The sequence below is a fragment of the Pygocentrus nattereri genome, chromosome 2, assembly GCF_015220715.1.
Source record: "Pygocentrus nattereri isolate fPygNat1 chromosome 2, fPygNat1.pri, whole genome shotgun sequence".
NCBI lineage: Eukaryota > Metazoa > Chordata > Actinopteri > Characiformes > Serrasalmidae > Pygocentrus > Pygocentrus nattereri.
This window is the reverse complement of record NC_051212.1, coordinates 20,827,167-20,840,729: the sequence shown is the minus strand read 5'-3', so window position 1 is coordinate 20,840,729 and position 13,563 is coordinate 20,827,167. Positions and strand designations below refer to the sequence as shown.

The 13,563-nt window shown below is 42.3% G+C and overlaps 1 protein-coding gene across 1 annotated transcript; it reads right to left on the bottom strand.

The window, feature by feature from the left end:
- Positions 1 to 926: 926 nt before the first annotated feature.
- On the bottom strand, positions 927 to 10,228 carry syt4 (synaptotagmin IV). Its single transcript, XM_017710263.2, has 4 exons — positions 9,950 to 10,228; positions 7,275 to 8,143; positions 5,227 to 5,347; positions 927 to 2,685 (listed from the first exon to the last, which is right to left on the bottom strand). Exons 1-4 carry the CDS (start codon positions 9,981 to 9,983, stop codon positions 2,375 to 2,377), a joined length of 1,335 nt encoding a protein of 444 aa, XP_017565752.1. The 5' UTR covers positions 9,984 to 10,228; the 3' UTR covers positions 927 to 2,374.
- Positions 10,229 to 13,563: the final 3,335 nt, after the last annotated feature.

The window sequence follows — 13,563 nt, the reverse complement described above, 5'->3', positions numbered from 1 at the left end:
CTCTGATGAACATAATGTACTAAACACCTTACTATTCAGAGAGAGAGAGAGAGAGAGAGAGAGAGAGAGAGAGAGAGAGAGAGAGAGAGAGAGAGAGAGAGAGAGAGATAAGGAGGAAAGATAAAGAAAAAAGAAGAGAAAGGGGGGAGAAAATAGAGAAAAATGAGAGAGGGGAAATATGGAAAACCAAGGAAAGAAGAGAGGGTGAAGGAAGGAGAAGAGAAAGTAAGGAGGAAGGGAGAAAGGGAAGAGGACATATATAGATAGAAGGACAACAGGGGATGAGGAGAAGAGGGAGTAAGGGAAAGAGATGTTTAACAGAGAGATGGAGGGGTGGAAGGAAGAGAGCGAAGAAAGGAAGAAAGAAAGACAAAGGGAGGGAGAGGGAGAAAAAGGGAAGGGGGGAACGAGATAGAGGAGACATGAAAAAGGAAGGAGAGAAGAGAGTGAGGGAAGGAAGACAGAGAGAAGAAAGGAGAAGAGAGTGACAGGGGGAAGCAAGAAAGGGAAGGAAAGAGGATACATATAGTTAGAAGGACAAGATGAGTTGAGGAGAAGAGAGTGTGGTGGAAGGAGGAGAGTGACAGAGAAAATAGAAAGAGAGAGAGAGAGGAGGACAGGGGACAAAAAGTTGGCAGCTCTCCACAAAGTGCTACTTTATGAATTATTAGATTAAAACATTACATCATCCCTTAGCAGCTCTCTCTCTGTCTCTCTCTCTCTCTCTCTCTCTCTCTCTCTCTCTCTCTCCCTAATTGACCTCCATGCAGCCTGCTGGCGCACTCTTATTGAATTGATGCAGTAAATTAGCTGATGTCTCAGACGTCACATTCATGACAACAATAACTCCATATTTCACAGCAACAGCAGTTAAACTGTTTCATTAAAGTTTTCATTACATTTTTGAAAGAATAAAGAGGCCAAAGTTCTTTTCTCTGAACTTGACGTTTTATATTAAGGTACATGAACATTACATTCTGCCATTGTGCTCACGGTAAAGAGGTAAACTCTCTTTTTCTCTCTTTCTCTCTGCAGTCAGAACTGAATACACACCCACACACATCCATACCACCACCCACCCACCCCACAGACAGACAGACAGATAAACACATCTCATCCAGTTTTCAGTTCATGCAGTCCTTTGTTCATAAACATCAGTTTGGGTTTTGTTTTTGCCTAATTTAGGCCGTTTCCACATGGCTGAAATATGACATATGACCAACCACTTTAACTTACAAAACATAGGCAAATTAAACAAAAATCAATAAATCATGTACAAAAGGAAGAGAATAAACCAATCCAGACAGCTGATAGAGTAACAGATAGCTTCTTTAAAAAATAAAAGAATTATCCACGTATATTTACAGCATCATAGTAACTGTTTCATGTTTTTTATCACATTTTTTTTCTCCATACAACTGAGCAATATTGATACTAAGTAGCGCGGACAGCGATAGAGACGTTTATGACAATCGGCACTGCACAGGGTGATGACCAATCAGATGTTGTGTGAAATATGACAAGAAGCATTACGGGGTGTCCACAGATTGTCTTTGGAATCATTGATTGGCTTTTCCACCCTCTAAAGAAACCCCTGTCCTGACTAAATGACCGACAGATGACATCACTTGCATTAGGACGCTTTCAGATGGTCCTCGGAAATTCACAAATCCATGAATTTTTGAGATTACTACAAGCGTGGTGCACTCAAATGGCTAAAGTCATACATATAAGTGATATCCTTAACTTGTGTTGTTTGTAATAACTGCTCATGTAATAAATTTATGAGTTTCTGATGACCACTTAAACTGTTACATTTTGGTGACCATAATTTCAGGACCATAATTTCAGGACTTCAGGACTTGACAAAGACAGTGCAAATGCACAGATTCTCTGATGACTACATGAACATCATAGATCCAGCTATCTTTTTGCAGTGAGTGATGTCATTGATCAGTCTCAGTGGATATACATAATATATGTTAAATGTAATAGTTGCAGTAACTGCGCTCAACTGTTGGTTTGTCAGTCACAAGAGGATGAATGAAGAACATCTGAATGTAAATGATTTGGTGAGGTGATGATTTCTCAGCGTTATGCGTTTTCGAGGACCCTCCAAAAGCACCAGTAAACTCGGGTAACACAGTGTTTGCCCGAGTTTACTTCTTGAATCTACAACTTTGTCAGCTGTTAGAGTGCAGCTTCCTTATGGCAAACTTGGAAATTCATGGGTTTACGAGTTGATGGGGACTTCCCAAACATACCGTAAATGTCCAACCTAAATTCCCTCAACCCCCGCCTGCTCCCATTCCCTCATATTTTGACAGTTCCTGGGTGTTTTTGTTGGTTGTCTTGGCAGCTAGCTAGTCTTGAGCTAGTCTTCAGACAGCGCATGCCACTTGGCGATCTGCCGCCGTGGGTGGTCACAGATCTCGCGCCAGTGTTCTCCAGGAGTGCCTGGGGAGGAGGTGCCGAGCAGCAGGCGGCCAATGAGTGGTGTCCTCGATGTCCGGTCGGAGTCCAGCAGCAGCAGCTCCACGCTGGTGTCCCGCAGGCCCTCCTCAGAGGGCACGTCAAAGACGAAAAGCTCATTAAAGACTGGGTTTGGTGCACACTTCTTCACATGAGTCTTCTTCTTGCACACTCGCTTCTTCCCCTGGTACAGGTTCACCTTCACATATGGGTCTGCAGAGACAGAGGAAGACCATGCTAGTCATTATAAATTACATAAGCATACCCCCAAGCCCAATTAGCTTATTCTGGATCAGAGCTTCTCAAAAAGGGGCCGCAATGACAGTTGATTTGACCCACCAGAAAGCCACCTAAAGCCGCACTTACAGTTCTCTTGCAAAATGGGTCTGACTGAGGCTCATGAAAATAAAGATAATATAATCTCCCTGAGATTATGAGTGATACACAGACAAGAGGAGATTTAGGGCAAGACAGTGTATATTAAGAATACTGTGTGTATACTGGCAAAGTGTGAAAAATATAAAGCTAACAAGTTGTTAGCTAGCTGTTTATTTTTTTGGTCTTCACTTGGGCCAGTAAAACAACCATTTTGGATACCAGGGTTCTAGATCAGGGGTGTCAGACTCAAACACTAAAAGGGCCATATTAAAAAATCGTAGCAAATCAGTGGGGCAGCTAAGTTTTTATTTACATTTTTACATAACACTTTGCCATGACCCAAATGGGCCATTGTTTATTCACAATATTCCAACACTAACACCAAAATAGGCAATGAATACTTATTCAAAAATAACTTGACACCAGGTATCTTTACTTAGAATAGAAACGTAAAATAATTTAGTGGGCCGTATAAGACTGTGTCATTGGCCTGACTTGGTCTGTGGGCCTTGTGCTTGATACATGGGTTGTAGACCATCCTATTTATGAGTATATTTACTCTTTCTTTTCTTACACGTCTGCTAATTCTTTTTTTTCTCTTTTTTCACTTCTATTCATGGCATGTGGCAAAAGTGATTGACAATCCTTTAATCATGTTAGCAGACAAAAAAAGGTTAAGAGTCTTGCCTAAGGACACTTATTGATAAGCTTACTAATTGTGTGCTTGTCTGGACACAGTCTGCCTCAAGGAGGGCAGCAGGGTTACTATGCTACAACAATTATTCTCTAAAATTATCAAACTTAACCCATGCTTTTGCATACAAACATCACATTATTCATCCAATTTATAAAACCACCTGAATTGAACTGAGTTAAGATTGAGAAAAAGTGCAAGAGAAAGAGAGAGACTGAGGGAGAGATTAAGCTCTTCCTTAAAGCAGCCATGTTCTGGGCTCTGGCAGGCAGGGATCAATAGCTGGGTCGATGGATAGGAAATGTTTGGTGCAGTTGAGAGAGATTGCTCTGTGACAATATCTGTATGAGTTATTCTGGCTCATGTCAGGGTTATTCTAAACTCCTACCTTCAGGAGCACAGACACTTACTAAGAGCACTATAATACAGTCTGAAGATGCACTGCTTCTACCTTCACCTCATTTGTCCTTGTACTGTATGCTGCTGATCTCATGTCCACTAATTACAGCTTATCTGTAAAATTAGTCTTTAATTATGAAACTCTCTGTATCACTCAGAAATGATGGCTATGGATTTTGTCCCTTTCTGATTCCAAAGATAAACACTAATTATGATTCTTCTCCCTCTGTCTGACTGCTACCATGTTTCTTACCTTTGAATTTTGTTTCAGATCACATCAACAATGTAGTACAGCAGTAAATAGTTTAGTGCAGTCTTTGTTGTACTATTAAGAAGAAGTGGAATCATATAAAGTGGCATAGACATAAATCATTAAGATTTTTTTTACTCAATTTCCTACTCAATTTAGTCATGTCCAGTTCCATTAGCTAGCTAACTTTCCCCCAGTCACATGATGCTACCAAGCTGGGAAGGTGAGGACTGGCACATGCTTCCTCTGAGATGTGTGAAGTGCTACCACATATTTTCGAAACTGCTGCTAACACAATGTCATTAGACAGCTCAAGATGCTAAAAGGGGAACATTAATTGCCAATTATATCAGCTAATAGATGCCCACATTTGATAGCATCATATTCACTCAGAGGGTGGGGCCAATTTGGACTCTCAGTCACAGATGGCTGAAGGTTTACCAGGGATCACTTGTGATCTTCTTACATTAGGTCCCACACTTAAATTAGTGTTCTTTACACTATGTAAATAGTTCTTCCAGACATATTTTGGTACATTTAATTAATTCTTAAATAATCTTAATAGTACTAAATCATTGTAAGATCAGGAATTTACTTCCTTGCTCAAAGTAGCAATTCCACAATGGGAGCAGCAAAAACCCCCAAAAAATCATTTACAAGGCATGTGCAAAATATATTTCCAGGCACACTGTCTTAAGAAAAATATAAAAAGCCTTTATTGAAACATTGCAATATTTATAAAAATGTGCTGACGCATTGTGGCCTTCTTAGGCCTTCATCAGGACACAAAAACGGCAGTTTTATGTCTTTGCTCTGGGATTTATTTTACACATGCTTTATGGATGCAAATGTTTTTTTTTTGTTTTTTGCCACTCCTAGCATGGAATTGTTACTTTGCTGCACCCATAAGCCAGGAGCATCTGCCTTTTTGCTTAATTTCTTTGACCTCTGCAGTGCTTCTTTATTTTTGGGGGTTTTTACATCGTTGCTGATTAACCACAGCTTGCTTTGTGGCCATGGACCCCACACTCACCTGATGGGCCATTGGGGTCAGTCTTGGGCAGATGGCGAGCCTTCAGCACCACCACGGTCAGGGTGCTGGTGGTGGATTGATAACACAGGGACAAAAGCAGCTCTCCCCTCCCTGCACTCCTCTACAGAAAGAAAAGGAGAGAAGAAAAGAAATGTCATATATTTATACCGAATTCATAACCCGTATCCAGTATATTCACTATGTTTGGGTTCACTCCCTATTAGAGAATCTCAGTGGCGCAGCAGTTGTTTTGTAGTGTTGTTAGAATTCTCAGCAATCCTTCCACAGTCAGTTCACTATAGTATACATAATGTAGTGAATAGTGACCGTAGGAACCATTTTGAACATAATGCAGATGTTAAAGCTTCCATCAACACATCTCTTGGTACATGAATGCATTTTTTGCACCAATTGTACTATTGTATCTGTTCCAAAAACCATGTGACTCATTCAGTATTTCATTTACTTTTCCTTATGTGTAATAAGAAACCTGTTGTGTATAATTTCCCTCGCTGCATCTATTATATATCACTCCGAGTAACGTGTGAACTCAGCAACACGTTGCCATGGCACCCCGAAGCAAGGTTTTGCTGCTGCCCTGGCAATGACTCAGAATGTCTCCCAACCAATGAGACGTAATTACCAGTGTTTGACTGTTTTCAGCTGCAGTCACCAGCCGGGGATAATGGCTTCTCTTTCCACTCCAAATGGAGTCCATTGTTCTGTGCACAATGGTGGAATCATGTTGTCAAAATCAGGGCACGTCACTGCTCAGTATTTTGACAGAGCTTTAGTGTAACTGAGGTTTTACTGCTTTTAGACAACTACAGGGCCTTTCCTTGTCAAGTGACTCAGAGTTTCCAACTGGCCATGAAGATCAGCACAACCAAATCAATAGCCAACCTGGTGCTAGGACAAACCGGTCAGTACATAAATCATTTTCCAGTTAAAAAAAGAAAAATGTTTTTGCTTTGTCTGTAAAAAGAACTAGCTTTCTATCAATTTTACTGTTTGCATTACCTTAGCAGGCAACTCCTTAATGTGCAAGACACAGTCAGTGAAGGCTAGGTTTGCTCCATTAGATGGCTAATTAAATATTTACTGCTTGAGGTCCAGTGGTCCATCTTTGCCTCTAAATGGCTGACATATAAGCCATTTTATTGACCCCGCCACCCCCCTCAGTCCCAAACCCCTCGGCCCACTCGCACAAAGCAGTAATCATCCTTGTGCTCTTAGGTGTGTCTACTGTGCTGCCCACAGTCCGCCAACTCACTATTGATCCATTCTAATGCTGCATTACTGAAGGAGGAAACCAGATATCTTATACACCTCTTATTCTCTTTCTCGCTCTACATTAAGCCCTTTATACACACTATCAAATCACACTCATCCACTCAGACAAAAAAAATGACCAAATATATTGTTTATTGATGTAGAATAGAAATTGACTCAATGAAATTGCTTATTATTGCAGCTAATGATTCTTTGTGATCTGAACAACAACGATAGAACACTGACGCTCTGAATAATAAATTGTTGAAGAACCAATTTTGTTTCCCTAAAGAACCTTTCAATGGATTGCTCCTTACAGAACCATTTTGGTACAAGAGATGTGTGGGTGTGAAGGACCTTTTTAAAATGAAAAAATCCCCACATTATCCAACTGTTCAACACCAACTGAAGGTTTTCCTAGAACATACATCTAAGCCAAGAACCATTTAGGGACCTTTATTTTTAAGAGTGTATTCTTAAAGGTGACAAAAAAGGGTCTTTTTGCCATGCCATAGAAAACCACTCTTGGTTCCCTAAAAGCTTTTCAGTGGAAGGTTCCTTAGAGAACCTTTGCTGTAAATGTGATGGGCGAATATGCAGAGCCTTTTTGAAGTGTATATAATGAAAAGTTCTAGGAAAATCCTTTAAAGTGGTATAGAACCTTTTCATTATGTAAAGGTTCTTTGAAATTTTACACCTTCAAAACCGTTTGGCTTCAGTAAAGGCTTTCTGATGAATGTCAATAAAAACACACAAAATAAAGCCACACCCCTTACCCTAACATTCTTCTTGATGATGTCACGGCTCATGAGGACACGCCCCTCAGAAAGATCAACTTCAGCCAATGGGACGAGTGTTTCCCCGATGACCTCGTCACGAGAGAACCGGTCGAAGCTGAGAACCATGAAGTGCAAAGCCAGCTGGGATACGCGGGCGTAGGGGATGCCGTAGAAGCTGAAGGTCTCGTCAAAGGCTGGGTCCAGAGTCTTCCTCAGAACCCTTGTCTTCACCTTGTGCTTCTTCTCAGGAAGCAGGGTCAGCTTAATGTAAGGGTCTGAGGTCAAGGATTGTTCATCGGTGGCAGACAGACCATGCGCCTCTTTGATGTGCACCATGAAGGCCTTCTTTTCAAAGTTGTACTCAAGAGAGAAGAAGAGGGTACCTAGGCCACCTTCTTTGTCCTGTGGCTTGTCCACTGCTGGTGTTGGCGTCTGACTAGACAAGCTGCTCTCTGGAGTTGTGGCCTCCTGACTGCCTGCTGAACCAAACCCTGGGTGTGGTGATGGGATGTCTAGGTCTGGTGAGCTTCGCACTTTGGGATGGACTGCAGCTGGTGGCTTGAAGGTGAAGTTTCCATTGAGGTCTCGCTTCTCCAGGTCCAGGTGGAGCGTGGGGCGCCCCCCGGTGGGACTGGGGCTTGCTTTTCCCTGTGCAGGGTCCAGTGACTTCTCTCCAGCGAACTTCTTCTTGCCATTTAAGCTCTCAGGGTAGATATCCACACCCTTCAGCATATGGACAAACTTGTATGGTGGAGTTTTAGTGCCGCTCTTGTTGGTCTTGCGTTGGCAGCAAATCCAGGCAAAGGCGGAGACGCTGAAGACCAGGCCAAAGATGCTGACAACAGCCACACTCACGGGAACCTCCGCTGGGGGAACAACGTTACATTAGACCATTACAAGCGCACTTGGTAAATTTTTCACATTGTAAAGGCCACCTTTAATAAATCAATATCATTCATAATCTTAAAAGTAAAGGTGCCTAAAAAGTGGTTCTTTGGCGAAAAGCCATAGAAGAACTTTGATCAACTTTGTTGATCAAAAGCAGTAGTTCTCAGGCCTTCAGAGATGCCCAGATGGTCCTTATTTTTTATTCCACCCCAACTCCCAGCACAGAGGCAGAGAGCAACCCCTCCCATCACTTTCAATCTAGAACTGCTGCCCAAAATAACCTTTCAATGGATGATTCTTTAAAAAAATGATTGAAACCATTAAAATAAGAGGTTCTTGAGGAAATCAAAGGTAGTTGTTCTATTGCATTTCTTCAATGAATCATTTTTTTGGTACTTTTATTTATAAATGCAGATGAGTTTAAATGTTTGTTTTTTTTTTCTTTTGCTTCATGTACAAGCATATTTAGCACAAACTGTACCATTACATCAGAAGCAACATATAAATATACAGGTATTGTGACTGACGTAGTTGGCTATGACTGCAGGACGAGATTTGGGGGCTTCATACCTCAGCATGGCTTGTGAATTAGGGTATTTGGTGTATGACTAAAGTGTGCTAGGCTGACCATGCAATTAGTATTTACAGTAGAGTGAGGATTCTCTGTGATTTCCCACTGGTGAGTTGGCCATGCTAATGGTGTAATACTCCTGCTCTGGAACAGAGTGGAAATTTCCTACTGCATGGTGGGTGCAGCTCTCAGTGGAATTACACCCTCTCACCCCCTCCCATCACTTTCACACATGTACACACAAGTTTGTATGACTCTCTTTGTGGGGTGTTTCCACTGATATGTATATTAATGTAGCTAAATATTTTCCGGATTTCACCAAAACCAACCATTTTCCTCAAGAAGACTGTTACTCACACTGTCCAAATGTTCATGTTTTCCATTATTAGGGGGACATTTGGTGGACCTAATGGCCACACACACGCCCAGCACTCTGACACATTAGGGTGAGAATGACTCAGTGAAAAGGCTTCAAATGGATTATTTGAACACACACCTTAGAAAAACTGCCTCTGGCTCCCTAAAGAACCAGTGTGGAATTGTAAAAGAATTGGCCAGCCTACAGTAATGATGTCATGGTCTACTTATAGCTGTTGTGCGCGCCAAAGGGGAACAACAGCAACATTTCATCACTGAGCTGCTGCCACGTCAAACCATGAGTGTGAGACAAGCATCTTCAATGAGCAATCAGTCTGAGAAATCATTTAAAAATATGGTTCTTGAAGGGTTCTTTCTCTATTTAGAACCATGAGTTCTACATAGAACCATTTCATGCTTAAATGGTTCTCTGCATGGTGAAATGGTTCTTCAGACTGAGGGATGTGTTGTATTTGGTCCTATAGAAAACCTTTTTGAAAATCATTCAATATATGAGCAAAAATGCTTCTTCTACTGCTACAAGCTTGATATTGTCACAATAGAAGAACCCTTTTTGGTGTAATTTACCCTTTTCAGAAACATTCTCTAGAGAACCAAGTCAACACACATCAAAAACCTTTTCACCTTCCAAAGAACCATTTACACGTAAAATGATTCAATAGAGATCTCATGGTTCAAAATAGAACCATTACCTTTCCTAAAGAACCCGTGAAGAACCATCTCTTTTAAGTGTGATAAACAGACGCCATGAAAGACTATAGCTGCTTTTCACCTCTAGCCCAAAGCCAGTCTGCCTTTAACCCTTTGTAGACACACGTGGTCCAGTCGTACTCACCGAACTGCGCTTGTTCAGGAGCCATAGGAGCCATCGCTGTCCACGGTGCTGAAACGACGCTTCACTGATTCTAGCGCCAAAATCCCTCCGCTTGCCTTCAGTCTTTTCTCGACTGAAGTCTCGAGACACGGACCTAAATATTTAAGCGCTTGTATCGTATTAAAAATTCACGTCTGCTTGTTGTTCTTCTTCAAGGAACAACTGGCAGGATCGTCCTCCTCGCTGGTTTTCTAGCACTCGCCCTTTGGTGATAGTCTCTGCGCTATATGAGTGAGGAAAGGCGCCACCCTCCTCTCTCTCTCTCTCTCTCTCTCTCACTCTCTCTCTCTCTCTTTCACTCTCTCTGCTGAATTCGTCGGCTCTGACGCAATTCTGACGAAGGATGGGGCTGAAATCACTGCCCTGCCATCGAGCACAACAAGGCGAGTCAATCATTCTGATTGCTGGAGGTTTGAGGGGCGCGCGTGCGCCTGTGCGTTAGGTAAAAATGTCCTTGACGTTTAGGTTTAAGCTGCAGGCTCTTTAATAGACCCAGATTAATCACTTAAAATCATCTGAATGGACAAATGCATGTGGGATATTTTATAATTACACATAGGTGTATGAAACAAACCTGCGTGAGTGTGTCTGTGCAGAGCTGTGTGTGCCCCACATTTATTGAACTTCCAGTGAATATGGTTTTAAAAAGTGTGTCATGATTACTGAACATTGCTTTCCACTCTTTGCCTTTATTACAGCCTCCATTTTGTTTCAGGAGACTTGTGTTCAGAAATTTTCAAAGAAAGCTATGAGGATATTTTTCCACACCTCCAAAGTTCAGTCTTAGAGATTTGTTTCATTTTCTGCCTCTCACAATTCACTTAATCCTAAACACATTGTCATGGATTTGCCCCATGTCCCTCTAAATGTCTGTTTCTTCTGTTCTGTGGTAGCCATGTGCTGTTGTTTTCTAGTACCATGTGTTTTTGTTGCTGTTCTGTGTCTCCTCCCTGGTCCTGCCTGGGGAGGACGTCGCTGCGGCCCAGCCTGCAGCCGAGGGCATCGCTGCAGGCCCGCCTGCCTCCGAGGACATCGCTGCAGGCCCGCCTGCCTCCGAGGATATCGCAGCCCCTTTGTTCCCGCCCGTTCTGCCCTCGCCTGTGTCTGTTGCTCCCCGTGGGCCTCCTGTTCTGCCTGTGTCTGCTACTGTGTCCCCTGTTTTTTCTGTTTCTGCATTTTTGCCCTACTATCTTCCTGGTGTGGTTTTGTTCCCTATTGTTGTGTCTGTGCCCGTGCCCATTTCTATTGTGGTCTCTGTTCCTGTCTTTCCTTCTGTTTCTGTCCTGGTGTCTGTTTGTGTGTCCGTTTCTGTATGTGTGTCTATTTTGGTTCCTGTTCCATTGTCTTTTGCCTGGTCTGTCTTATGTTGTATTCCTCGTCCTGTTGTGTCTCCAGTGGTGCTGTCTCTCCGGTGTCTGTTTCTGTGCCTTTGCCTCCTGTTGTCCCGTGTTCTGCGTCTGTTTCCGTTCCTGTTCCTCATGTTCCGTGTCCTGTCCCCGTTCTTTTTACCCCAGCTTCCCATCCCTTGTATAGTTCCCTGTTTTTCATGTTTTCCTGGTCCCTCCCCCGACCAGGCTCCCATTTTGGAGGGCCTTTGTGTTTCCCGCCTCGGGAGCTGCGCATTTGAAGGCGGGTACTGTCACGGATTCTTCCCATGTCCCTCTGAGTGTCTGTTTCTTCTCCTCTGTGGTAGCCATGTGCCTTTGTTTTCAAGTACTATGTGTTTTTGTTGCTATTCCATGTCTCCTGCCTGGTCCTGCCCCATTGTTATCTGCTGCACCTGTCTGTGCTCCACCCCTCATTAGTCCCAGGTGTTTATTTTTCCTGTGTATTTATACCCCTGTGTTTGTTCAGTCTTTGTCTTGCATTGTGGATGTTACCTTGTCTTGTGGTTTCTTGTGTCTTATAGTTTGTTTTTGTCGTGGACGTCTTTTTTCCAGTCCTCTGTTACTTTGGATTATAATTTCAATAAAAGCAACACACATTTGCATCCCGCCTCTATGCCACAGCCGTTGCACACATTCAGTGATGTTGAGACTGGTGGTCAGTCCATTGTTCTGAGAACAGCAGCTTCTTTGGATTTGCACATTTTCTTCGTTCCAATTCCTTTCGCAGTAACAGCTTCTTGACAGCTACACATCCTTTCAGACTCAGTGTTGTCTTCTCACAGTGGAAGGAAAGACAGAAACACCTGTGGATGTTTTCAGATCTGAAGAAAGAGTGGGGCTTGATTTTCTCCTCTCTCTCCAAGATGAAAGATTTCAGGGCTGTTTATCTGACAGTGATAGTTTTGGTGGTCTACCACATCTTGCACGGTCATTAGGAGTCCCACTTTCTCTATTATCTTTGAATCATTTTCAACTCCAGTTTTGGAGACTCATGTTTTTCACTTAATTTTCTGTGTCTTGCCCTTCCTTATGTAAGCGAATTATCTTACATCTAATCCCCTCCTTACATCTAATCTAAATATCTCCTGAAAAAAAAGTCCTTAGTGGCAGTTTTGAGTGGAACTGAAATAAAAGTCCTTGATATGTCTAGTCAGAACACACACTTCGGTAATAAGACTACACTCTTAAAGATTGAGGGTTCTTCAAGGGTTCTTAAGTGAAGAAAATAGTTCCATAGAGAACTATGAACATTCAGAAATGTGCTGTAGATGGTTCTATGTGGAACCTTTTTGAAAAGAGTTCTATATAGCACCAAAAACAGTCACAATGTCAAGCCTGTAACAATGTTAGTACCATCTTAGTGATATATAGAACCATTTTCAAAAAGGTTCCATATGGAACCATATAAAACACATTCACCATCAATCTGAAGAACCCTTTCATGACGCAAAAGAACTCTTTAATCATGCAGAGGGCTCATTGAGTGTTAATGGTTCTATGCAGAACCATTTTCTTTGCTAAAAAATCTTTTTTAAGAGTGTAACTAAGAAACAAGTTTACTACTTGCCCTTTAAGCAAATGATACAGTAAAGGCCCCTGGATGCTGTACATTTTGTAGTTTGTCTAATCCACAACACCAGAGACAAGACTGAAAGCCCTTCATGGTGCATAAAGCTCCGCAGTAAAGCTCAGCTAGGCTCATTTCCCTTATTGTTAAGTGGATCAACGTTTTTTCAAAAGGCCTTCTTTAGGGTGATTTACAGTTGCAGAGCTACAGTTTAGAGGACATTATGCCAGTAATTGCTGTGTACCTCTAGCTTTCGGAAAATGGAGCGGGAAAGAAGAGGAAAACAAAAACAAAATACTGTGTTACAGTATTACAATGTTCAGTGTTAAGGAAGCTACATTTGTAGTTTATTATTTGGGTCATTTCATGTCAGATCACACTGGGCCTAGCTGGTCATGTCATGAATTTCCAAAAATAGAATCAAGCAATCAAACCCATCCATCCATCCATTTTCTAAGCCGCTTCTCCGTCAGGGTCGCGGGGGGTGCTGGAGCCTATCCCAGCAGTCTTCGGGCGGAAGGCAGGATACACCCTGGACAGGTCGCCAGTCCATCGCAGGGCAGACAGACAGTCACTCACACACCCACACCCAGGGGCAATTTAGCACATCCAATTGGCCT

Excerpts from the sequence above, each read along its gene's own strand:
- syt4 (XM_017710263.2), bottom strand. The coding sequence starts at position 9,983 with ATGGCTCCTATGGCTCCTGAACAAGCGCAGTTCG. Across the intron at positions 8,144-9,949 it reads TCCTGAACAAGCGCAGTTCG|CGGAGGTTCCCGTGAGTGTG; the intron begins GTGAGTACGACT and ends TTGTTCCCCCAG. Across the intron at positions 2,686-5,226 it reads TGACCCCAATGGCCCATCAG|ACCCATATGTGAAGGTGAAC; the intron begins GTGAGTGTGGGG and ends CTGTCTCTGCAG.